This window comes from Syngnathus floridae, chromosome 15, assembly GCF_059516105.1.
Source record: "Syngnathus floridae isolate MCC-2025c chromosome 15, RoL_Sflo_1.0, whole genome shotgun sequence".
In the NCBI taxonomy this organism is placed as follows: Eukaryota; Metazoa; Chordata; class Actinopteri; order Syngnathiformes; family Syngnathidae; genus Syngnathus; species Syngnathus floridae.
The window spans coordinates 11966718-11992882 of NC_142427.1; the positions used below are offsets into that span (position 1 = coordinate 11966718).

The 26165-nt window shown below is 45.6% G+C and overlaps 2 protein-coding genes and 3 long non-coding RNA genes across 6 annotated transcripts in view; 3 read left to right on the forward strand and 2 right to left on the reverse strand.

Annotated features, from left to right (window-relative positions):
- The window catches only part of sptbn4a (spectrin, beta, non-erythrocytic 4a), a 44711-nt gene extending 31525 nt beyond the window's left edge, over positions 1-13186 (forward strand). Inside the window, exons 6-25 of the mRNA XM_088398161.1 lie at positions 861-967; positions 1188-1341; positions 3419-3682; positions 3755-3988; positions 4052-4141; positions 4220-4498; positions 4586-4716; positions 4793-4997; positions 5070-5315; positions 5387-5521; positions 5616-5857; positions 5920-6058; positions 6130-6214; positions 6295-6506; positions 6577-7904; positions 8414-8474; positions 8546-8814; positions 8874-9044; positions 9437-9482; positions 9826-13186. Coding sequence (XP_088254287.1) covers positions 1219-1341; positions 3419-3682; positions 3755-3988; positions 4052-4141; positions 4220-4498; positions 4586-4716; positions 4793-4997; positions 5070-5315; positions 5387-5521; positions 5616-5857; positions 5920-6058; positions 6130-6214; positions 6295-6506; positions 6577-7904; positions 8414-8474; positions 8546-8814; positions 8874-9044; positions 9437-9482; positions 9826-10122 — 4557 coding nt within the window. The 5' untranslated portion in view covers positions 861-967; positions 1188-1218 and the 3' untranslated portion in view covers positions 10123-13186. The remainder of the gene's footprint in view (positions 1-860; positions 968-1187; positions 1342-3418; positions 3683-3754; positions 3989-4051; positions 4142-4219; positions 4499-4585; positions 4717-4792; positions 4998-5069; positions 5316-5386; positions 5522-5615; positions 5858-5919; positions 6059-6129; positions 6215-6294; positions 6507-6576; positions 7905-8413; positions 8475-8545; positions 8815-8873; positions 9045-9436; positions 9483-9825) is intronic.
- LOC148386745 (uncharacterized) lies at positions 10904-14677 on the reverse strand. Its single transcript, XR_015862992.1, has 3 exons — positions 12395-14677; positions 12062-12180; positions 10904-11748 (listed from the first exon to the last, which is right to left on the reverse strand). It is a non-coding gene; the product is annotated as an uncharacterized LOC148386745 (long non-coding RNA).
- On the forward strand, positions 14317-17440 carry micu2 (mitochondrial calcium uptake 2). Of its 2 annotated transcripts, none has more exons than XM_088398164.1 (12): positions 14317-14611; positions 14902-15031; positions 15112-15143; positions 15214-15289; positions 15378-15425; positions 15560-15642; positions 16055-16108; positions 16181-16278; positions 16359-16530; positions 16597-16705; positions 16796-16953; positions 17134-17440. In XM_088398164.1, the coding sequence occupies exons 1-12, from the start codon at positions 14417-14419 to the stop codon at positions 17233-17235; spliced, it is 1257 nt and encodes a 418-aa protein (XP_088254290.1). In that variant the 5' UTR covers positions 14317-14416; the 3' UTR covers positions 17236-17440. The 2 variants fall into 2 exon arrangements, with proteins under 2 accessions (XP_088254290.1, XP_088254291.1); XM_088398165.1 differs by having other exon boundaries at positions 17146-17440.
- A 30-nt stretch (positions 17441-17470) lies between these two features.
- On the reverse strand, positions 17471-18712 carry LOC148386747 (uncharacterized). Its single transcript, XR_015862993.1, has 3 exons — positions 18626-18712; positions 18423-18481; positions 17471-17634 (listed from the first exon to the last, which is right to left on the reverse strand). It is a non-coding gene; the product is annotated as an uncharacterized LOC148386747 (long non-coding RNA).
- A 1616-nt stretch (positions 18713-20328) lies between these two features.
- Positions 20329-25929, forward strand: LOC148386748 (uncharacterized). Its single transcript, XR_015863152.1, has 6 exons — positions 20329-21287; positions 21353-22716; positions 22787-22887; positions 23580-23613; positions 23856-25253; positions 25338-25929. It is a non-coding gene; the product is annotated as an uncharacterized LOC148386748 (long non-coding RNA).
- Positions 25930-26165: the final 236 nt, after the last annotated feature.

Genomic DNA, 26165 nt, shown 5'->3' on the forward strand with positions numbered 1-26165 from the left:
TCCTACTCCTGCTCCTGCTCCTGCTCCTGCTCCTGCTCCCGAGTGCAGTCATTTTCTAGTGCAGAGAAATGTCTCTGGTGACACTGAAGGGTGACGTAGGCTCTTTCCTCCATTCTGTCTTTCATCAGCACATCACTACCTCCCAACATCTTTTACCTCTTCCCTCGTTTTCCCCCTTTTATATTCCCTCTTCCTGCCTGCCTCTCCCTATCGCCCTGCCTCTCTCTCCCTCCCTCCCTCCCTCCCTCCTTCTCTCTCTCTTGCTGCTCTGGCACTGCAGTGCTGATTGTGATTGCACACACACACACACACACACACACACACACACGTATGCACCCACACAGAGCATTGGTTGCTGAGAGGCAGGACTGCAGCAGCATGCGCCAACGGCGCGGGAGCTGCTCGGCTAGCGGGAGGACGGCGAAGCGAAGCGAGAATGTTGTCTGCCGTCTCACGTCAGCATGCATCATTGGCGCGGTAGCAATGATGCATTTCAAGAGCAGATAGCTTATGTTCTCCTGCCTCCTCTGCACTGCCTCTGCATCCTCTTCTCCCTGCTCCTCCCACTCCAACTCTTCCTCCTCCTCCTCCTCCTCATCCTCCTCCCGTCTACTGCTTCACTAGACAGGACTATAGATTGACCAGGACTAGCAAGTGCTGGATGATCAGGTTTGCGCCGGCTGGGGAGATTTCTCTGTGGCTACATCTTCTCTCCTCCCTTGGATTTTAATTGACATTTTGAGGCTAGAAGACAAGTGGCCACCGGCAAGATATCGTGGATGTGTGTGACACTCCTCAGCAGCGTTGCTATTGGCTCATTTCCTTGTTTTTTGCTGGTTGTTTTTGCCTTTCCTGGCTAGCAGGCACTGCAGCATCAGGACCGCAAGACGGATGAAGTAGTAGGGCATGAGGACCCTGGGCCATCCAAACCAAGGGCTGGAGTGCTTCCATTGCTACCACTGCTGAGGTGCTTATCTTGATTTTTTTTTTTCCTTCTTCCCTTCTTCACCCCTCCAGAAAAAGAGTGTCTGGTGGGGGTGGGTGGTGAGAGCACAGGTATCCAGGCCCCTGCAGAGCCGGGGGAGAGCAGGGTGGCTCGTGCGTAGAAGAAGCAAGCAGGACGTCCTGAGGGAAAGGGCCGGCTCAAGCGTTGGCCTCCTGATGGTGGCTATTTTTGTCTCCCCTAGCTGAGCGACTGGGACAGAGGGTGAAGAGAAGATGCTTATGGCCCGAGACACGGCGCGAGATGAGGCTCAAAAGCTACACAGGAAGTGGCTGAAGCACCAGGCCTTCATGGCAGAACTGGCCCGGAACAAGGAATGGCTGGCCAAGATAGAACAGGTGAGTACATGCGAGCGAGCCATGATGCAGGATGGAGAGAGAGGTCACATGGTGAGGTGGAAGTGTCATGCGTGCGTGCGTGCGTGCCACCAGAATAAGAATGCACGTCCAAGTTGAAGCTAGCCCAAATTGGGAGACTCGTCGTCACTCATTGATCGTCGCCTTATTTCTGGGGAAAGGCGGCGGGCATCCTGAATAACATTCTCAAGGTTAGCAATGTTTGCTTTTCACATTCACAGGTGACACGATGGCTTTGGCCTCTCGTGCAGCATTGTTAAAAAAAAAAAAAAAAAAGAAGAAGAAGCACAATTGCGTCAGCCCGTTCAGCTCACAGTTGATTTTGGGGACACGACGTTCACGGCAGCAGTGATCAATAGAGATAATCTTCATTTTTTCCTCGCTCATATAGAAAGGCGGGATTTGTTGAAGACAAAAACGCCGTTACCGACTTTGCTACCAAGCTACGTGTCCTCTGCTAAAGTGGGCTATTGACATGTAAATTAGCCAAGTTAGCACTGGACGTGTTGCAAAATATTTTGCTACTTTCATTCAGGAATTGCATTCCCGGTGGATGATGATCTCTTTTGAGAATATATGCACTGAAGAGCTTTTAGCTTATTTGACACTTTCGAATGAAAAGGCTTCCTAACGTACATACAGTTATTGGTCTGTATTAGAAGAATAAAAGAATGCAAAAATCAGATACAATCTAATCTCAGATGATATTGTGAAATACAAATGCATTTTCGTTTCACCCACAATGTGCCGGCCGACGTGTTTAGTTAAATCATTAACTTGCTTCCATTGACTGTAATGATCTTTATACATGAATTTACTGTTGTCTCCATGATGAAATATTCATGAGATAGTGATGTAACTAATTGTATCCATGGTCCTTGAAGACAAGCCCTACTACTGTTTGGTAATGTATCAGATGAGCTGCATGTAGTATATGTCAAAGGAATTTTAGATTTAATAAAAATCAATTTAAAAAAAAAAGAATATATACTGCCGGAATGCTCTTTAGAGTTTGGAAAGCTCCTGAATAACGCAAGCATTTTTATCAGTGTTGTTGCAAATTGTTGTATATGTTATATTCCTCTTCAGAATGTGATGTTGTACAAAGTATAAGAAAATATACTATCATCTTTTTTTTCTTATGCATTTGCACCGCCAATGGTTAAGATGCACACACTGTACGAATAGAAAGTATTTTTGAACTGTAATGTAATCAAGCTTGTTTTATTGATGGCGCTTTTAGAGGGAGATGGGAATCTCTCTCTCAGAATGAACTCTTCTTTTGCTATTGAGGAAAATAATGCTGCATAAAAAGAGTCGGTGTATCAATTTGAACCTGCAAAATCATAAAGCACTATTCACAAATAAACCAATGCTTAAAAAATGAAGTTTAGCCTAAATTCCCATTGGAAAGTTTCACCAAGACTGTTACATGAAACATAAATGAAAAATGTTCATCTCTCACTCTTTAGTGGATGGAATCAATGTTTCCTGTCAATAAGTTGATAAGCTTGTGCTAGCAAGAAAACACCCGCTGCATTGATCATGCTGCATCTTTTGATTCAGAATTGGTCATGTTGCGAGAAAAAAGCCCAGATACAGGACACAACAAGGTGTATTAGACTTACCATGCACGATTTGTAGGTCAGCCCGAGGCCAAAGTTTGCTCCATTCCCTGCATCTCTGCAAGCAGGGGGTCGCTGTGTTATTCCATCTTATTTTTGGCCGCAGAAGCAAATTGATGTAGCTACTGCGTCTTTTTTTTTTTCCTCCCAGGCCAAACAATTGCATATGACAATGGTTCATCAGCTCTCGTGCTATGTTTTGAATGATATAATGAGATTTTTCCAGTGTTCATCTTCTCCATATGTTGTCGTGAGTGTGGCAGTGGCTCATCCTATAAGAAGCATCCCTTGAAGCCACGGCTGACATTAATGGAGTGAAACTCCGAGTCACTCAGCCAAGAAATGACAATCATCCACATAATGCATATTCACTCTTAAGACTCACTGCAATGATTTGAATCAACTTTTTTAACAATGATTGCTGTTTTTCTTAGGAGGGCCAGGGGCTGATCCAGGAGAAGCCCGAGTTGCGCACAGTTGTGCAGCAGAAGCTGGAGGAGATCAGGGAGTGCTGGTCTGACTTGGAGAACACAACTAAAGCCAAGGCTCGCCAGCTCTTTGAAAACAACAAGCCGGAGCCAGCGGTGAAAAGCTACTCGGACCTGGACAACCAGCTCTCCCACTTGGAGCGCCAGCCCCCCCAACTCGAGCAGGCGCATCATCTGCCCACCTTCAATGAGCAGCTCCAGAAATTCCAGGCGAGTACACCACCAATAAGGAATATTGAACCTTTGCTGTAACTAAAAGTGGACTGCTTCCTTTTGGCATAGGCTATGGAGTCTCAGTTTGGTGACATTTACAAGGATGTTGAGGAACTGGGTAGCTTGCAGGGCGTTTGCCTTCCCCAGCGAGGTCTGATGGCGGGTGACAAGGAGGGCGCGGAGCAGTCAGGCATGGTGGAGACCCGCATTGTTCGCCTCATTGAGCCCCTGAAGGAGAGACGCCGCATCCTGCTGGCTTCCAAAGAGATGCACCAAGTGGCTCAAGACCTGGAAGACGAGATGGTCGGTTGGCTTCGAATCTTCTCATTTGGAAATATTGCTCATCTCCTTTTTGTTATTTGATAGCTTTGGATTCAAGAGAGGCTTCCGCTGGCATCATGTAAGGAATATGGAAATAATCTTCAGAGTGTGCAGCAGCATGTCAAAAAGAACCAGGTGACTATCACAAAGACACATTTTTATACAAACCGCTCTTGAGATTTACCTGAGATTTTTTTTATTTATCTTCTCCAGACTCTCCAGAGGGAGCTGACAGGGCGGCGAGCTCGCGTTGAGGAGGTTCTGGACCGAGCGGGAATTATCGCATCGCTCCGCACTCCCGAAGTGGAGTTTGTGCGTGAAGGGGCCGGCCATGTGCGGCAGCTTTGGGAGGTCTTGCAGTTGGAGCTGGAAAGGCGATGTGTCATTCTGGATGCTGCACTCCAGGCTCAACAATACTACAGTGAGGCAGCCAAAGTGGAGTCCTGGTTGTCAGGTCAAAAACTCCAGCAGGCCAATGACGAAAAAGGCACAGTACGGACAATGCCGGGAGTCTGTCAAATGATTTGTAAAGCCGCCACGTGAGTGCACTTCAGCCGCTTTTCTGCTCCTTTTTTTTAGGATGAGGCGAGTACCCTGCAATTGTTGAAGACTCACCTAGCTCTAGAGCAGACGGTGGAAACGTATGCAGAGACCGTGGGGATGCTCTCGCAGCAATGCCAGCAGCTGCTCGAGCTCGGACACCCAGAGAGGTGTGACATGACTCATCCTTTGACTTTCTCTTCACCTACCGGACGGACCTTTACTGAATTTGTTGTCTTTCCTCAGTGAGCAAATCACCAAGCAGCAGTCCCACATAGACAGACTGTATGTGTCTTTGAAAGACATGGTGGAGCACCGGAAGGTCAAGCTGGAGCAGCAGTACTGGCTTTATCAGCTCAACAAGGACGTGGAGGAATTAGAGAAATGGATCACCGAGCGTGAGGCTGTAGCAAGTTCCACCGATCTTGGCCAAGACCTGGAGCATGTTACGGTGAGAAACGGGGAATAGCCAATACGTTTCCAAGCATTTATTGATTGATCGATTGATTGACCCCCCCCCCAGGCACTTCAAGAAAAGTTTACCAAATTTGCCTCGGAAACAAACAGCGTTGGTCAGCAGCGGATGGAGCAGGTTAACAAAATGGTGAACGAAATGATCGACTGCGGTCATTCGGATGCAGCAACCATCGCTGAATGGAAGGATGGACTGAACGAATCCTGGGCCGACCTCCTGGAGTTGATGGAGACCCGTAGACAGATGCTGGCCGCATCCCACCAGCTCCACAAGTTCTTCACTGACTGCAAAGAGGTGTGTGGGGTTTTTTATTTATTTTTTTTGTCTGGCTGATATTTTGAAAGCGCTTCTGTCTGGCATTGTAGGTTTTGGCACAGATTGCAGGGAAGATGAAGCAGCTGCCAGAGGTGAGGGCATGCCAGGCCAACATCACCAATCCAGCCACCCTGCAGAGACTTATGCACTCTTTTGAGCATGCCCTTCAACTGTTAGTGACACAGGCAAGTGCTAGCATCTCTTCTAAAAAAACATTAATCATATCATTTATGATTCTGCTTTTAGTGGACTTAGCTTTTTTGTTCTATCTCGGTTCAGGTACGACAACTCCAGGAGAACGCCGCACAGCTGCGTACTATTTACGCTGGCGAAAAAGCCGAGGCCATTATGGTCAAAGAGCACGAAGTGATGGAAGCTTGGAAGGAGCTGTTAAGCTCTTGCGAGGCCAGTCGTGTCCAGGTCACCTCCGTGACAGACAAGGTGCAGTTCTTCTCAGTGGTGCGCGAAAATCTCATGTGGATGGAAGGCATCATGGGCCAAATTGGATGGGATGAGCCGAGGTAAGATCTCGTCCACTGTTTGTATGTCAAATGTGTCATTCGACATCGTTTTCTCCTTTCAGGGATTTGACCGCATTGGAGGTGATGATGAAACAACACCACGAGCAGAAAGTTAAAATAGACGGCCGCAGCAAAACCATCCAGCAGTGCGCCGATCTCGGCAAGATCCTCATAGCTGCTGGCAACCCTGCGTCGGAGGAGGTCAGGCGATGGAAGAAAATGAATGACATAAGCACACAAGCACTCAAGTGATCTAATCATACGTTTTGCAGATTAAAGAGAAGTTGGATGCACTTCTGGCCAAGCAGAAGGATCTTGTTGAGAAGTGGGACAAACACCAGGAACGCTTGCAACGCAGTCAGTAGCTTGCTTCTCCATACAACACAATGTTAGACCAATGAACCATGATGGCAATTGTAGCGTCTCATCTTCTTCAGAACATGAGAGATTCCAGTTTGCCCAAGAGACAGTAAGGGCCGAAGCCTGGCTGAAGGCAAAGGAGCCTCCAATCACCTCCAAGCAGCCAGAGGGGGGACAGACCCCAGCCCAAAGCGACGAGGTGGAGCAGCTCATCCTTCGCCACGAAGCCTTCCGCAAAGCTGCTGTAACCTGGAAAGAACGTTTCAGCTCTCTCCGACAGCTTTCCGCAGTAAGTTGTTCAGTTATTTTGATTCCACCAGAAAAAAAAACAAATGAGCTATGACCACGTCATTTTTCAGGCTGAGAAGAAAAAAGAGGAAGACAAAAAGACGCCGCTGTCCAGTCGACGGATGTTCCCGCTATCTTGCCTGACTCCCGGCGGCGGTTCCTCGTTCGGTTCGACTCCGTCGTTCATGAGGCAGACGGTCCACGCCCAAATAGAAGCCACGCCCTTACAGACCAGCGTGGAACTTGCTGCCCCGACCCCGAGGTTGTCCTCGTCGCTCGCCAGCTACAAGCCGGTCATAAACGGATCGGGCTATCACAGTGTGGAGCCGCAGGGTAGTGGAAAATTGGTGAACCCCTCATATCTTGGGATGAACCATCAAGCCATTGGAGGTGGGAGTGACTCTGCTTTTTCAGTGCTGACTTCCAAGTGTGGAGGACAAGACACTTCCACTCACCATGTGATAAACAACCAAACAAGTGATGGTGCTGAGAACTCTGGCTACTTCGGACTGTCTGCGGCTTGCGTGGGCAGCTCCGGCGGCAGTGGCAGCTATGCCATGCAAAGCCATCCGGGCGGTGGCCGCTTAGGAAGTTCGGGGAACCTGGCTCAGGAGCAAAGCAGTGGAGCCATTCCTGGCTTCCTCCAGCAGCCCAATATGGGAAGTTCCGGTTACTTGACGCAACAAAATATGGGAAGCTCCGGTTACTTGACACAACCTCAAAATATGGGGAGTTCAGGATACTTGGGACAACATCCAAGTTTAGGGAGTTCAGGATATTTGGCCCCGCAGCCACATTTAGGGAGTTCAGGATTTATCGCTCAGAATTATCACACCGGTGGAGGAGGAATGGGGAGCTCGGGCTATCTGGCACAAAATCACTACAGCAGCGGAAGTCTGGGCAGTTCGGGATACCTGGCGCCTAGCGGTGGCATCATGGACCCGAAAATGGCTTACGCGTGGCAACACTTGAAAGCTGACTTCATGCAACCCGGGATCAATCACATCCACAAGGCTGTCAACCCCCTCCTAGAGGCCAGTCGAGTCCAGCGGGAACAGTACGGCGATATCCCCATGGCAGACACCATGGGCCCAGAATCAGGACTGGACCTACTCCACGGCCGTCTCCAGAGGGATCCCCGGGGCAGCCGCTCAGACCCTCAGATGGACCACCTGAGACGAGAGAGGGAATACAAACTGGGGAGACAAACGTCCAGCGAGCAGGAGATCCAAGCCAGGCTGAATGAGCTTCCCATGATCGTGCGCCAGGAACGCTACCGGAGACGTTTGGAGAGGCAGTCGTCTAGTGAGCAGGAGGGGAGCGGCAAGCAGAGGCTGCACCAACAAGACTCCAGTGACCTGGAGGGTTCTGTTAAAGATGGCTCTGACAAACGCTCAGGGTAAGTCGACTGGTCGGACCTGACGGATTTTCACTGATAGCCCATTTGTGTATTTCCCACCACTATCTTGAGCTATGGCAAAATAGAAGTGTGTCCTTGGAGATGTCTGGAAAAATACCAAAGCTTAGTCCAAGCCACCCCTGGGCAGATTTGCATCGTGCCTTTGCTTTAACACACAAATGTAAGGCATGACTAAAAAAAAGAAAAAATTGAATTTTGAAAATGCCCTGGGCTCTGTGTGACCTCACTCTTTAACATTCCAGCTCGGGCTGACTGAACAGTTCAACGGTCACTGTCAGTGTGACATTGAAGTCAGTCATTATAGCAGCACTCCAACTCCCTTTACATTTATTTTATTATATTTCTTACATTTTTTTAATTCCAATCTGTACATGTAAAAAAATAATAGTTTGCTTTTGTGGAAAAACTACAAGACATTTGTTTTGGTTCCAACAATATCAAAATAAAAAATCCTCATGGCTGACTCACGTTGTTTTCTATCACTGCAGGGAAAAGAGATCCACAATGGCAGAAATTGTAGAACAAGTCCAGGAGCGAGAAGCAGCCCATGTAAGTTACAATGAAGCAGAATGCTCGCTGCAAGTTCCTTGTGTGTCATTTTCTGAAATGTGCTTCATCAGGCCAGAGGAGAACCTTATCGTCCTCCGAGCAGCCTCTCAGCTCCGGTCACACGCTTTGACGGTCGCCCTCGCGCTCGAGACCGACCCAAACCCAGGAGGAGGCCCCGCCCGAAAGAACCCGAGGAAAGTCGGCGCTCTCGATCGGCTCCGGCCACCGGCGCCCCGACGACGCCCCAGCCGCCGTCACACACAGCACACAATGAAGGATTCCTGTATCGCAAAAAGGCCACCAGCTCTGATCTCGAAGCTCAGCAGAGAAGCCCCACCAGGTATGGAAGTCATCTTAACCATAAAGTGAATATAAAAGCAAATCTTCTATCTTTCTCAGCAAATCCTGGGTGAATGTCTATTGCGTGCTGAAAGAGGGCAAGCTGACCTTCTACAAGGACGCCAGGAATCACAACACAACATATAACGGAGAGCCATCGGTTGACCTTTCCAACTGCTCTTTTGATCCTTCTTTGGGATACAAGAAAAAGAAGAACGTCTTCATTCTTCAGTAAGATGGATGATGATGGTGTCTTTTCATACATTGAGATCTGTTAAAGGAGCTCTATCATTCTATTTGAAGCTTTCCACAATTAACTAGAGGCATATTAATGATGGACAGCTACCTTGAGAAAGTGGGGGGGTGTTTAGTCAACACAGGGGTGGCTCCTCACCTTGTGACATCACAAAGTGAGGAGCCGGTTGTTTTCTCGGATGCTGCTGCTTAAAGAGGAGGCATGAGCAAGGAATGCTCCAAGATGAGTGAATGTATTGGTGAGGAATTTTCATTTTAACATGACTCCAAGCTCCAAAAAGATGATTTTAGCCAAGATATTGCTCCTTTAACTTGAATTCTTTACAAAGCATGAGAAACTGACTGCCTCTGTTTTTCTTTTCTCTCAGAGTCAACGATGGAAATAATTTATTAGTATTCCATGCAAAAGATGAGGTAAGAGCATTTATCAAGATCCACTTTTATGGGAAGGCAAATTTTGATCTTTATTTTTTTTTTAGGTCAACTACTTCTGAAAAAAATGATATGATGGATTTTTGTGGCAGAGTTGAAATATGAATGCGTCTGTAATTCCTCTCAATAAAGCAAAAATGAATCATATAACTAGTGATAACAATATTTATAAGAATATTTATCATACATTGTTACTGCATTGCAGCTCAATGCATATTTTGTTCATTTGATTGAATTAGTAAGCCCCCCAAAAAGGTCATATGAGAAAGTAAACGGCTCATGTGGCTTGCTGGCTTGCTTGCTTGCTTGCTTGCTTTCTCTGCAGGAGGATCTGAAGGCTTGGACTTCCAACATCACCACCTGTATAGCTGAGCACGAGGCCATGGCCAAGTGGGACAAACCCGGAACATCGGGCATGGACCATGACCGTTCGGAGAGGAAGGAGAGGTCGGAAGGCGACGCCGACGCCAGGTCCGAGAGATCGGACCTGGTGGGCGAGGAGCGATCCGAAAAGGAGAGGTCAGAGAAAGGGGACGGCTCCGACAAGTTAGACACGTCTGAAATCGCTGACAAGCTGGAGGGTGGGGCGGGGGGCTCCAGCACATCTGGAAAGAGCAAATGAAAAAAGAGTCTTGCTGACAATTCATTGCTGGTTGCTTGTATGAATGGGAAGGAAGCATGTTTGCAGAGTTGGAACACAATGAGGTTACCTACCGCCCTCCCGTGGACAAGGTTATCATCCTAACTCATCCATCCATCTCCCAGCCAACCTCCCCAAAACCCAAAGCAGTGCAGCAGTGCTTGCTCTGCGTCACCTAGTGGTGGGGGGTTGCCATTGTTTCATCTATTGGATTCATATGTTTCAGTGACTGATTACACCATGTCTGTCGGTCTGTCTGTCGGTCTGTCAGTCGAGACCCACCTGAAAAAGAATTGTTCACAATAATTCTAAACTTTTGAAGCAATATACTTTTTTAAGTTCTTCGCTCTTGTAGTGAGAGATCAAAGCAAATGAAGTTAGTTGCAAATGTGATGATTTGATATGATTTCTCATGGTCCCCTCTCCCCTCAGCCTTGCACCTTAGATACTTCAAAACATACTGTACGAAATCTTGAAGACGTGTTACCCCACCCACCACATGGTAATCATAGATCATGTTATTATAACGGAATGCTGGTGTTAGCCACCAATCTTTTTTTGGGATGTCGTTAAATACAAATGATTTTTTCCATCCATGTCAACAACAACAAGAACAAAAAAGAAAGGGAGCTGTCTATGAAATGCTCACGGTGACACTATTTGACATAATGCCTTTGTACACAAAATCTGAACACTGCATGAAATCTAATAGTCTCTTAGTGCACTTGTTTGACTTTTTTATGTTCATTTGGAGAAAATTGCAATAATTTCATGTGAGGAAACATTTTTGCAATCATACTCACAAAGTAGGTTTGTCTTCCATCCACACTTCCAAATGACTCCTCCTTGAATGATGAGAAACTCTCTTTATTTCTTATCATCGACAGTATTCCCCCCCCCCCACACACACACACGCACACACAGAATGTACCATTGTGTCTGAAGAATTGTAAAAAGCCGAAAGTGAGGGAGAAGCTGTGTACCGTTTTATTTTAAAGAGCAGCTTGTCAACAGCGAGCTCAATTGCAAATCTATTTGAAGTCATGAATTGTATATATCTTTGTGTGTATATCAATAAACCCTGTGCGCTAATAAAACAGTACACTAAAGTGAAATGGGTAAAAGCAAAACATTTATATTAATCCACTCAAATAAAAACATGACATTTAAAGGAAAGTATGCAAATTAGAAGTCTCTAATGAATTACATAGCGTATATAAGTACACCGATATCTAGTCGTATGAGCCACGTTCACCAGGGAAAAGCAACAGGAAATACTCCAAATATGCTTGTATTTTTATATTCTTCTGTTTGCTATATTGGCCCACAGCCCAAATAAGACCATCTAGTTGATTGAGTTGTCCGTGTGTTTGTGAGAGGTGTGTTCAATGTATGTATTAGCAACACGTGTAAATCAAGAAATTATTGATGGCAAGCACAGGGTTCTGTCAGATACTGTTTGTTGCCCATGTCTTCATTCTTTTACATCTTTGGGAAGAATAGGGTAGAAATGCGGCCATTTTGACACAACCTGCATAAATAAGTCATCCACTAAAGCTGCATTGTGTAAATGTTGAGATGAAGTGGTCCATTTTATCATCATTGCCCCTTGAAGAGAAAAAAATATATATATAAATAAGAGTCTTCCTTTGTTTGTAAACACCAAAAGCTACTTTCCAATTCAGTAGTATTGGGACACCACATGAGGAATGTAGTGACAATGTGTGCAGTGTCCTTCTGCAGCCTTCAAATTATTCAAATGAGAAAAGATTTTACGATGTGAATGTTATTTTCCTGTCACTCATTTAACATAAGTGCCATGTCATACGGTTTGATGAAAGAGCACTAAAGAAGACTGGTGATTATTGAATTGTCATTGCAATACAGCATTTTATCATTCATGTGGGAGCGACGATATTACAATGTGGATGTAGTTGCTCCAATCCATGTTTGCTCTCCATCACTTTTATGAAGCACGCTGGGGACTTCTTTTTTTTTTTCTCTCCCCCCGTCCTTTCCACCATGTTTTGAGCAACACACCTGAAGAGACAGCACAAACTGTGACTGATAAAAAAAAAAAAAAAAAAATGCAAACTTTGTTTCCTTCATTGATTGTCTTAAAGTGTGTATGTCTTTGTTACTTTACATTCAAACCTGCTGCTAAGACATGAATAAACCTCCGAACTTGCTGATGCTAACATGACATTGAATATGTGGACACATTGTGTACTGTATGATCTGCAGTTCTACTCACATGACACATTCAAATGTTTCCTACTCAAAAGGTCACAGGTGTCATGACTCCAGCGCCTCTTGCAGTCCTAAAAGATTTTCTGGTGAAGAGATTTCTGCTCACACGAGACTCTTTATTATTTTTATTTAGTTTTATTTATTATTATTAGTAGTAGTAAGATATGGTCAGTTAGCTGAGCAATTTGAAAACAAAATTGGAGTCCTGGGATTTTCAGACACAACACATTTCTCTTCTTGCGAGTTGAACGAATCTCGCATCCATTCGTACGTTTGAACTCCACCAGTAAAACACTCCAATAATTCAAATTCCACTGCAGACCTCAATCGGAAATCAATTTAAGGGGTTTTTTATTTCAAAGTTTGTGCCCCTATTTGTCTCTCTATGTACAATAAAAGAGTAGAGCACGAACTTATCGATGCTGCACTTGCAGCTTTTTTTAAATCGTAATTAAAAGGTCGAATTTCCTCCAATATATAGTTTTAAAAAATGTTAGTGAATGGGTGAAACGTATGAGAGTTTAAAAAATAAATAAAATTTAAAAAAGGCTTGTGGAACTTTTGTTAGCACTGTAGTGCCAGCAAGGGGGGACGGGCAGGGTGGTGGGCGACTGTTCCATAAAAAAGAAATGATCAGACATGTATACATTATGGCACAAGTCCTGCACAACTTGATGTATGCTTCAAGAATGTACATTAACATTATGATTTGTTTATTGAATTGAATTACATCTAAATTATATCTGTCTGTGGAAATATGAAATATGGTGATGTATAAAATCAGTCCATCCCTTCACTTTGCTATTGTCTTCTTTCCCCTCTGAAGGTTTTTATAGATACTGATGATGGTGTTACAAATACTTTCATGTACAGTGTAAATCCCCTTCAAGGAAATTTAATTTATATACGTATATATATGATAAATCTGAATCTAATGGTGACCTCAAGTGTTTTTAAATATTTCCATCTGTTAATTTCCTTTGGGCCGAGCCCCCTCCGGCCTGCACCTGTAAACTCCTCCATCATAATACATTTCCAAGCTATGTAAAAATGAAAAAATATTGCCATTTAAAAAAAAATCCTCTTTTAATATTCATGATTTCCTTATTTCTTAAAATTGACCAAATTTAAACGGATGTCTTCCTTTAGTCCAGCTCGTTCCAGCGGCATTGGTCTTGTGTTTGTATGATTTTGTGTGTGTTTTTAAATAACGTTTTCATGCTTTATTTTATTGTATGTAAATAGCTGTTAGTCACGTGACCCAATGTGGAGGTACTTGTGGGCGGGGCCTGCTAAAAGACCAACTACGGAAGCTCTCCAAGTAGTGATGTGCATTCCAGTTCTTTTAGGTGAACTAAATCTTTAGAATCTTTTTGAACGAATCGTTCTCTCACGAGCCAACACTATTTTGGGTTTTCAGTCTTGAGGTGAGCGTTGCTCGCCCTTTGTCACTGGTATGAACACGAGTCTTTGGCCGAGTGGTAACAGTCATTGCCTCCAATACGATGGAGCCATGGTTCGAGGCCCGACCTTACCCACGGGCTGTACGTTGTCGATTTTCTCTCACTTCTGCATAAAATTTGTGAGTTGTTTTTTTTTGCTGTTTTTTTTTCATTTTGCTTTTTTAATACTGCTTCATGATTCGCTGAGGTATCAGGAAGTGAATGATTCACTCACTGAGTGATTCGTTCACTCACAGATTCGTTCGTTGGTGAACGGGAGATGCAATTCACGACTCGTTCGTGAACGGGAAGGTACGTCACTGACTCGTAAAGTCCCTCCTCCATCTAACGCTAGCTGGCGCTGCTGATTGGCTGATTTTCTTCTTCGTTCTGTTTTACGGCGAGGTAGCATCAGCTTCAATGAGTATTACTGCCACCTACTGGTTGAAGTTATATATGAAAGGGAAAAAAAGAACGAATCACTTTAGGAAGTGATTAGTTCACTCTCGTTCACTGAAAAGATTCGCTCTCTTTGAACGAATCGTTCACTCACGAGCCAACACTACGCCCAACCCAGAGAGAAAATGGCCTTCGTTGGAAAAGTTACCTTCTTGTTGAGGAACGCTGTCAGGGGGTCGCGTTCTTATAGTTCTTTTCGAGCTTTAACATGGCGCCGAGCTGTCGTCTGTGGCACAGCCGTCGCAACTGGATTCATAGGTTACCAATACAACGTCAACAAAAGCATTCCTCTCGCCGTCGTTCACGCGGAAGAGCAAAAGGTGAGTGTCATGGACGGACGCAAATTGTTGTGCATAATAATGCATGACCTGTTTTAAATGACTGTTGCATACTTCTATTGTGCATCGCTTGTGACAACGTCAAAGTCCGTATTAAAAGGCCTAAGGCGATTGTTAACCCTTTTACGTTCCAAAGTAGCGACCCTCCCTCCTTTGTTGTGGTAACAGGATCATGTTTGGTGTGTGCGTCAAAGCTTGTTGGACACACAACATACAAGTTCAAATCATACTAATAGTTGAAATAATACGTGAACATTTTGGCGTGATTTCAGGAGACCGCAGCCCCCCAAATGTCAGCCCGAAAGAGGCGTTTCATCCAGTTTGCCTCAATTGTCTATCAGGAAGAGCCCTACATGACACCGAGAGACTTCCTCTACTCGGTCATGCTGGAGAATGTTGATCGTAAGCTTGGATTTATTGATGTTACACTTTACAAAACAATAAACCACATATTTATTATTGGTATTTTTCCCGTGCTCTAGGAAAGCTCCAGAAGAGAGTCTTAACAAAAAAGGTAAGTGTAGTTTCCCCACTTTGGGTAGCTAAGTAAGTTCAGGGATCAAAACTGTCTGACATCTTTGTAGGAAGTGGAACGGATGACAGTCGCTGCTTCCAAAGCTTGGCCCGGCAATACTTTGTTCAGACTTTGGGGAGACAACGGTGAGCTGAATAGGCTTCTTGCCCGAATGTACTTCTATTATTTGATTGTATTTTTCATTTATAATTGTGACATGTTGTCATTATGCAGGTTTGATATCCTACACAGAATACCTGTTCTTGCTGACTATTCTGACAAGTAAGTAAATGACTAAAACACCGCCTGAACCGTCATTTTATGCTAATCACGATTTCCTGAAGATATTTTCAATGATACATTCGAATGACTCAGCTTGTGTGCTGACTTTTATATCTGCTGCTTTGTGTTTGCAGAGCCACGCACGGGATTTCACATCGCGTTCAAAATGCTCGACGTGGATGGCAACGAGCATGTGGACAAAAAGGAGTTTATGAAGGTAAAACAAAATGGCAGTTGTACTACAACGTGTATTTTAATAGTCTTCCTCACAAGTGGATTTTTTTTTGTGGGCTTAAATGTCACACTGTTTGCATTTGTAACGCTGCCTGATGCTGCCGCAGTTGGAAGGTGAGGGGACCACAACTGTTCCAGGTCCCATTTGCATCTTTGTAGCATGACTCAGCAGTTGTCTTTAGTGCATTCCTGTCAATATTCCCGTGTCCTGACCAAGCATGTGAATGCTTCACTTGACTTCCTCTGTAAGCCTTTATTTTTTTGCAGTTGTACAAAGAGACTGCTTTCCAAGATTAGAAGTGCATGTTTTCTTTTTTTCCTCTTCAGCAGCTAGTATGATTTGATTTCGTTTGTGAAAGCGAGTCATCATTGTTTTTATTTTATTTTTTTTTCAGCTTAAGAAAATCATTGGAAAAAGTAAAAGGAGCATTTCAAAGGATGACACAGAGGTGAAATTTTTATTTATTTATTTATTTATTTTCCAAAAATTGTTGATGTACTAAAATGCTGGACTCTTGCAGATAGCAATTGAGGACAGCGACCAAGTGAACACGACGCTGCAGGCTTACTTTTTTGGAAGGAACGGGCAAAACAAGTTACAGTATCAACAATTTCAAAAGTAATGGGACACCCACTCACTTTGCTTGATACACTGTCAGAGTTCTGTTAGCGATCCGGAACGCTTTGTCCATCTCTTAGGTTCATGGAGGACCTACAGGCTGAGGTTCAGGAGGTGGAGTTCCTGCAGTTCTCCAAAGGAATGGATACCATGCGACGAGAGGACTTTGCAGAGTGGCTGCTCCATTATACCAACGAGGAAGACAATGAGGTCTACTGGGAAAACATGAGGAAGAGGATTCCTGCTGGCCAGGTACGCTCACAGCCTAATTGGTCTCTCATTGGCTGTCAATTGCAACATACTCATTGCCCTCTGCAGAGCATCACATTTGAGGAGTTCAAAGCCTTCTGCCTGTTCACAAACAACCTGGAGGATTTTGCTTTTTCCATGAAGATGATCAGTGAAGCCAACCGTCCTGTGGGAATGGGTAAAGATCACTTGTCCAGCTCAAATACACAGCAAGGGAGATGATGGCCATAGTTGATTTTATTTTATTTTTTCCATCTTCTGAAAACAGCCCAATTCAAGCGGGCCGTGAGGATAGCCACAGGCCACGACCTGTCTGAGAACGTGTTGGACACCGTGTTTAAGCTCTTTGACATGGACGGCGACAACTGCTTGAGCCACAAAGAATTCATCGGAGTGATGAAGGACAGAGTGCTGCGTGGGCTCAAGGTAGGTACCCATCACTGTGGCTTACTTGCTGTTGAAAAGAAAAAAAATAAATCACGACCACGTTAAATGAATGATACATTGAATATCAGAGTCCCAAGACTACTATTCTTTTCCTCTTTGCTAGTCGACGTGGCATTTTCCAAGAGTTCTTGCTTTGTTTTATGTGATAAACATATACAGGTGCATCCACAGAATGGCTTCTCTGGCTACTGGAAATGTGTGAAGCGTGAGACCCTGAAGGGAGCTAAGGAAGCGCTGGGAAACGGCAGATGTCCCATCTGAGCGTCGGATCCAGCGGGGATTCGTCTGAAAGCCACCATGAGTGATTGCATCGTCAGTGAGCACACACAAAAGAAAACTATGAGTACAATATCCTGTGTTTCAAGAGCGAATTTTGTAACAGTGTCGTTTCAGATTTGATCTGCTTGGTGTTTACACATTTATACTTCAGTAATACAGTCTTGCAATAAATAAATAAATCAATTCAGTACAGTGTTTGTTTTGAGTCAACCTGTTATAATGGGCTTCGGCGTTCTGGAGCCTATCCCAGCGGTCATCCAGCACGAGGCGAGAGACACCATCAAGCCGTGCCAGTGCTCCATCAGCCTACCATGCATGGGGAGAACATGCCAACTCCACACAGGGAGGGCCCCAGGTGGAATCCAAAGAGAACTTTTTAAACTGTGAGGCAGATGTACATGCATATATACGCCTAAATATTGTTATCCAATATATCTACTGCAATTTCACATTAGATTGCTGGTTTGAGATTTACTTTTACTATTATTAGTAGTAGTATTTTTAAATAAACATTTATGTTAAAACTTTGGTGTTTTATTCCTTGTTTTTGTATTCGTCACTTAAAACATAATTAGACGTCACAGATCAAACAGCCAACCCTAACCCTTGGAAAACATATTGGAACGCGGCCACTCGAGGACTATGATATTTCCCTAATAAAGTGGCCTGTTATGAGGTACACTTGAAAATGGCGGTGTACCTAATGGAGTGTCCGTGTGATTCCCTCGTTAAGCGCACCTGCGTGAAAAGTTTTAGCTCCTTTTGAACGTGAAAGAAGCTAAAAGTTTTCACGCACCTGCGCTTAACGAGGGTCACTTGGAAACCATGTTGGAACGCGGCCCCGAGGACTAGAGCTTGACACCTGTGACCTTTGACCATGATATTTCCCTAATAAAGTGGCCTGTTATTAGGTACACTTGAAAATGGCGGTGTACCTAATGGAGTGTCCGTGTGAGCCCCTCGTTAAGCGCAGGTGCGTGAAAACTTTTAGCTTCTTTCACGTTCAAAAGGAGATAAAAGTTTTCACGCACCTGCACTTAACGAGGTTCACTTGGAAAAAATGTTGGAACGCGGCCCTGAGGACTAGAGCTTGACACCTGTGACCTTTGACCATAATATTTCCCTAATAAAGGGGCCTGTTATTAGGTACACTTAAAATGGCGGTGTACCTAATGGAGTGTCCGTGTGATCCCCTCGTTAAGCGCAGGTGCGTGAAAACTTTTAGCTCCTGCGGAACGTGAAAGAATGTATTGAATGTGTTGTTAACATTAACAGGTCATTATGAATCAATAAAAGCCTGCGACTTTGTATTCGTTGAACGATTCGTTTGAACGAACCGTTTGAGTGAACCTGATTCTAAAGATTCGCTCACCTAAAAGAACTGGAATGCACATCACTCGTCCGAAGCAACCCTTTCCACAGTAGTCACCATGACAGCCGACCACCTGGTGGCGTTAGTGTGCCGAGCGCCGTTGGACGATCAGGAGAAGAAGATTCGAATCGACGGATGTGACGTCAGGTCTTTAGGTCAATTGAAGACCGGTGTGCTCGCTCAAGGGGAGTTATCATATGCAGGTGCCACCGAGCGCGTGGCGGCGCGGCGGACGGTTTCTCAGGTAAGCGAGCATGCTAGCAAATGTTTGTCGTCTCCTGCCGTTTTTCACGACGGACGCCGTGTTTGTTCCACGCTTGGCACGCTTTGTTGCCTTTTCTCACAAGCCTTTTTTATTTATTTCTTCATTTTGTTTGTCGCAGGATTGTCGTACTCTCGTGACTCACGCGACGGTGGGCCTGGAGGTAAATTGTAGGCCGAAGGCCAATTAGCCCGTGAGCAAATGTTTGCAGTTACTTACGATGCCATTTTTTATTTCTTGCAGGATTCTCGCTGTCTAGGGAGTGCACGCCACAATCGACTTTGCGTCGCGTCGTTGCGCGTTTTGGTCGTTTTGCCGCTACGCTATTTCAAATGTCTTTCGCGGGTTTTTGTTTTTTTAATAATGCTGGCCAGCCTTTTTTCATTCGTTTGTTAAAAGTTCGTAAATGACGCCGGCGATAAGCTCGTGTTTGTCTGACTATAGGAAATGTTAGTTTGACTCTAGTTAACTGAACACTTTTTTATTATTTTATATCATGCGTGTGCCATTTCCGTGTTATGCAAACTGATAAATGTAACGAATTTAAGTCATGTCCAAATCAGAGCAAATCCATTCAAAGATGGCGCCGGCCCGCCCGCTCTCGTTCCGTCACGCAACAAACATTTGCGCGGGTTATTTTTTCCCGTTTTGGACGCCGCCAACCTGGATCATCCATCTGTCCAATGTGAGGTGAGTTGTAGATGATGAAATTAAAATATGAATTATAATCTTTAATAATTCTTGTAATTTACCACAATGTAATGATTATATATTTTTTCAAATATAAAACTCTACTTAGAATGTATAAAATTAAAACATTAACTATAGTTTTGATCAATTATCATAACTTACTGCAATATAATAACATATATAACTCCTAGTATGTATAATTGTTGGTAAAAAAAATCATGCCATTGGCACTCTACTCAATGTCTATTTTTGTTGCAATAATTTGCTTGTCTTTTGTAGCACTAAAAAAGGCCGCCCAGCCAGCATCCTTCTATAAAAAGCAAGCAGGAGGCTCTTGAAGGAGCCCTTTCAGTGATGTTGAGGACACTAAGGAGGAAGAGTAGTCCTAAATCAGGTGAAAACCTGTTTTTGTCAAGTTTCAGCTTCCCAACACACAATGGTTGTCGAGTTTTAGCGTCCCAGCACACAATTAATGTCTGTCTGTGTTTTTGTAGGCTGCAAGAGGAGCCGAATGGGATAAGTAATTCCACATAAAAAGGCGCAATGGCCTATCCAAAGGCGCAATGGCCTATCCAGAGGAGCAATGGCCTATCCAGAGGAGCAATGGCCTATCCAAAGGAGCAATGGCCTATCCAAAGGAGCAATGGCCTATCCAAAGGAGCAATGGCCTATCCAAAGGAGCAATGGCCTATCCAAAGGAGCAATGGCCTATCCAAAGGAGCAATGGCCTATCCAAAGGAGCAATGGCCTATCCAAAGGAGCAATGGCCTATCCAAAGGAGCAATGGCCTATCCAAAGGAGCAATGGCCTATCCAAAGGAGCAATGGCCTATCCAAAGGAGCAATGGCCTATCCAAAGGAGCAATGGCCTATCCAAAGGAGCAATGGCCTATCCAAAGGAGCAATGGCCTATCCAAAGGAGCAATGCTATATCAAGTCAAGAATCAAGAAGCACGCTGCAAAAGTCATGTGCGGATCATGTGCCCAGGAGGGGGCAGTGTGGTTGCCTTTGGTTATGGGTGCACGACGGAAAGGTTGCAGGTGTGGACAGTGTTTGGGGGTCTGACGGTCGGTCTTGCTTAAGAGGTTGTGGCTTATCCGGATCCAGCGGTGTCTTGTGCTTGGTTGCCATTGACGGCTCACTTGGGGGAGGACGTGGTTACGTGGACGGAGACCAAACGAAACTTTGATGTGGATCCGAATGTTCAATTTTGCCATATGATGTGTACCATTTTGTCTTTTTCTAACCTGCCACTGTTGTACTTGCTGCATTCTTTGTTCTCCCCCATCGGTGTAGGGCGGCGTTGGAGCGAGCCGATCCCGAATGTCCAATTTTGCAATTTGACTTGTACCATTTTGTCTTTTTCTAACCTGCCACTGTTGCACTTCATCTAACCCTAACCTACCACCACTGTGGTACTTGCGTTCTTTGTTCCCCCCTAGGTGTAGGACAGCATTGGAGCGAGACAGTAGCATTTAGTCTTTTTCTAACCTACCGCTGTCGTGCTTGATCTAAGCTGTGTGTCCTTTGTTCTCTAGGTGTAGGGGGCGGTGTTTGGGCGAGCCGGTCCACGAGGAAGACGTAGTGATGCGAGCAGCGCCCAACTCATTGCATGTTCTGCCATTTGCAGGCCGGACGCAAAAGGGGGGGGGCGCACGGCCCCATCCGACCGGGCGACGGTCACCAATAGTAGCTAGCCGCTGTGATCAAGTAAGCAAGTGACTGACAACTTGGGGTGCTCTTTGAGTTTCTAACATTTGTTTCTGTTTCTGCAGATGGCGACCGGGATGGGACACGATCTAATCAGAGGTGAACGGACCGCTGTGGCATCGCTCTGAAGTCGCCGAGTTGTGAGGGAGACCCGCTTCCCTGGAGGCGTCGACCTGCGCAGCTTCAACGTGTGAAATGGATTTTTTTTTTTCTTTTTTATATTACACCAGCGGTGTCCCAATGTCTGCTTGAGGGCTGCATACTGAAACAAATTCAGAATTCTTTGACGCAAATTCATTAAATCAATCACGAAATGTTGCCATTGATATTTAGTGCTACAAAGCAGTGTCGTGTTCAGTCGTGTGGTGTGTTGATCAAGTTGCCCCGAGGCTGCCATTTGGACACCAATGGTGACGTGTGTAGGGCTGCACGTGTATTGGAAAACTGCCATATGGTGGTCTAGGTTATTGACATGCACTTTAAGACAGCAAAGAATTTTTTTTTTTTTCATGTCTCAAATGAAACATGCTTTCTTGCCTAACTATTTGTAATGAGTTAAGACGATAAGTCATTGATGTAAGTTAAAGTTAACTCATCTAACTGATCTCATTGCGATCAAATAGTTAACCTCCATCCAAGAATTTTGCACAACTTGCCTCAATGCAGTGGTCTGGCCCAATACTGCCATATCATTGATTTTCCAAAATGTTGTGCAGCCCTCACTGAGTGCCAAACGCGCAGCGACGGCAAGCGACCGCGCAGCGACGGCAAGCGCAAGCGACCGCGCAGCGACGGCAAGCGCAAGCGACCGCGCAGCGACGGCAAGCGCAAGCGACCGCGCAGCGACGGCAAGCGCAAGCGACCGCGCAGCGACGGCAAGCGCAAGCGACCGCGCAGCGACGGCAAGCGCAAGCGACCGCGCAGCGACGGCAAGCGCAAGCGACCGCGCAGCGACGGCAAGCGCAAGCGACCGCGCAAGCGACCGCGCAAGCGACGGCAAGCGCAAGCGACGGCAAGCGCAAGCGACTGCGCAAGCGACGGCAAGCGCAAGCGACTGCGCAAGCGACGGCAAGCGCAAGCGACGGCGCAGCGAGACTTTTTTGTGCTTGTCTTGCTAGGTGGAAGAGACGATGTATGAAACGAAGAGCCGGTGGACGGAGGCCATCAGACCCGCGATTGGTGAGCGGGGTCCAAAGGAAGGAATCACCCAAAGAAAGCAGTCGCCAAGTGTTGAAGAGGAGCCTGATGCACGACTGGCCAAGGCTGGCCAGAGGTGGTGGTGACATGGCAATCCAATATGCAACACTTGTTAGTTTTAATATGATTTCCTTATTTGTTTGCCGTTCAGGGTTGCCAGGGCGGCGGATGGGACGAGCGCCAGCCTGCACTGAGGGACTGGGCTGCACCCACAAGACCAGGGAGGGGGCAGGTAATGAGTACGTTGACAGAAGTGAACCGCATGCAACTGAGTGCCGTTTCTCTTTTTGCACTTGTGCGAGGCGAAAGAAGAGTCCAACACCGGCCGGAGCAGACCCGGACCTTAGCCCGTGACAAGCGGCCCACACGAGACTGATGGGGGCAGATGCAGCCAGCGTTTCGGGTGAGTATGACTTTGTTTTTTCTTTTGTGCTTTCCCTACCCCTGTCTGTTTGAATAGGGTAACTAGTAGCACGCACGGGCGTTTGGGTTGCTGTGACCCTCTAGATACGAATCGGCAAAGTAGACACCCCCTGCCTGCCTCCCTTCCTCCCCCCTCCTCCTCCTCCCCCCCCCCCCCCCCCCGCCCCCCTCTCGCTCTCTTTCTCCAACGCGCCCGGCAGTACCTGCATGGCCTGGTGCACTCAGGATGGAACGTGGCTATACCTTGCCCTTTGTGGAATACCAGGGTATAATGTCTGCCAGACTGGGTCCCAGTGTCGTCGACGGTGTCGAGGACAAGGAGCTTCTCCGTGACGCTCTCCGTGACGTCACGTTTTCCTCTTTTTTTCCTCTCAGGGCCAAGCCAGCTCTACTCAGGGGGAACTGGCCGGTTGCGCTTAAGTGCGCACCAAAGCCTCTTCTCATCTCCTCTCGCCCCCTCCCTCTCTCTCTCCCCCTCTCTCTCTCTCCCTCCCCCTCCCTCCCTCCCTCCCTCCCTCCCTTTTTGTAAGGAGTTAAACCCGGTAACCCGGATCGCTCCAATCCGACATGCGCCAGCCCGTGCGTGCCGCGAGTTACCTGATTCAAACTTAAGGGGGGTGCTAGTGGAATTTTTCCCCTTGCCAAAACCAACACAATATGTCTGCCTTTCAGGATTGCTGGGGCACTGGATTGGACCGCGAGGAGGGTAATAATAAAAAACTTTATTTCATACAAGAAATGCAGCTCAAAGCACTTTACGACAAAGAAAGAAATTATAAGCATTGAATTCTTCATATAGGAACAGACAAAAAGAAAACAAAAACATTGATGTGTGCATACGCTATTAATAAAGGGAGCTTAAAATAGGAGCAAGCTTTAATAGACAGGTAATGAGTACGTCCACAGAAGTGAACCGCATGCAACAGAGAGCCGTTTTTCTTTTTGCAGTGGCACGAGGCGGAGGATGAGTCCAAACGTCGAATAGCGGCCGGGGGGGAGCCAACCTTCGCCCGTGATGAGCGGCCGACACGACACGAGACGGACGGGTGCGGATGCGGCGAGGGCAAAGCGCCCAGCCAGTATTTAAGGAGAGTATGACTGCATTTTTTCTTTTGTCCTTTCTTTCCTTCCCTCCCTCTCTCCACTTTTTCACTGGGTGTGCACACTGGCTATCTGCATGATGCCTCTTTCTTTCTCTCTCAGCGCTGCGTCATTTTGCAATATTGTTGTTTTACTGTTGTTTTTTTCAATCATGAAATGAACTGTTTGTACTGTAATTGTGTGTGTGTACCACTGAACTGCAATTAAACTGTGAACTGAATTCAAGTGGTCCATTTTAAACATTGGCATTGGCAGTCTATCGTGCATACAAACTGGAATCATTTGAGACATTCTCAATGACAAGACAATTGTAAAGTTAGGCTGAAACAAAATTGACTTGTTAAATATGCAGTGTCAGGCTTTTTTTTTTTTTTTTTTTTTTTTTTTAACTACACAAAGAAAAGCTGGATGCATTCTAAATTGTTGACAAAAGCCAAGTAGCCAGACACCCGTAGATGCAAACGACAAGTGTACAAACGGTCTCTGTTGCAATCAGTAAGTCATCTTTGGCAACCCTGCTTTAAAATGGCCACCGAACTCAGAATCTTGCAGAATGTTGGTACATTTTCTGTAAGAGTAAAAGCTGTTATTTGAATCTAGTCAGAGCCATTTTTTGGTTTGTTTTGAATCGTCATGCATCATGTGGGCATTCTTGTGAATAAAATCAACAGTGGTGTGTTTGCTTCCTGTTGGTGGTCTTGTAAATAAAGTCAACTTTGGTGTAGGCTGCAAGAGGAGCCGAATGGGACAATTCCATATGAAAAGGCGCAATGGCCTATCCGAAGGAGCCATGGCCTATCCAAAGGAGCCATGGCCTATCCAAAGGAGCCATGGCCATATGCAAAGGACCCATGGCCATATGCAAAGGAGCAATGGGCATATGCAAAGGAGCAATGGCCATATGCAAAGGAGCAATGGCCATATGCAAAGGAGCAATGGCCATATCAAGTCAAGAATCAAGCATCGCGCTGCAAAAGTCGACGTGTGCGGATCATGTGCCCAGGAGGGGGCAGTGTGGTTGCCTTTGGTTATGGGTGCACGACGGAAAGGTTGCAGGTGTGGACAGTGTTTAGGGCTCTGATGGTTGGTCTTGCTTTCGAGGTGCGCTGTGGTTGTGGCTGGTCTGGATCCAGCGTTGATCCAGGAGCTGATCAGCCTCCTGTTGGTCTTTTCACCATGGACAGAGACACCGGGAATCTTTACCTCACACAACCGCTGGACAGGGAAAAGCAGCCCAGGTACTTGGTGAGTGAGGTCCTCTTTTGGAGAAATTCATGCTTAAAATGTCTACTGCTGTACACACTCCTACCATTGTCCATGTGTGTGCAGTTCAAAGCCTTCGCCGTGGCAGAAGGTTCTGGAAACGCTGAGAAGCCCATGGAAATTATTGTCAATGTCATTGATCAAAATGACAACAACCCTGTTTTTGAACAGGATACCTTCTTGGGAGAAGTGGCTGAGGCATCACCAACAGGTACTACCTGCTAACAAATGGATTTATTTATTCAACACACCATAATAAAAGAAAGATGGCACGAGAAGATATGTTTGAAGACAGGATTTAAAAATAAGTAAATAAATGATACTGGGCAAGTTCGGCTGCTGACTGTCGATAAAAGATGATCGCCTCTCCATCATTGATTTGAAATGCAAACTACCTGCTGGTTGTCATCGCATCGATTTGTCATTTTTCACTTGCCAGGTTTTGAGGTCATAAAGGTGAACGCCACGGATGTGGATCAGGAAAACAATGACAATTCCGCACTCTTTTGTACTAGTCATGTGCATTCCAGCTAAGAACTGCAGCTTTAGAATTGGTTCGCTCAAAAGATTTGTTCAAAAGAATCGTTCACCGAATCGTTCGCTACACTTTATTTATTTTTTTACCTAGTACCTAATAACAGGCCACTTTATTATTTATTGAAAATGGTGGCGTACCTAATGGAGTGTCCATGTGATTCCCTCGTTAAGCGCACCTGCGTCAAAAGTTTTTGGTCACTTTACAAACAAACTTTTCACACAGGTGCGCTTAACGAGGGAACCACACGGACACTCCATTAGGTACACCGCCATTTTCAAGTGTACCTAAACACAGGCCACTTTATGAGGGAAATATCATGGTCAAAGGTCACAGGTGTCAAGCTCTAGTCCTCGGGG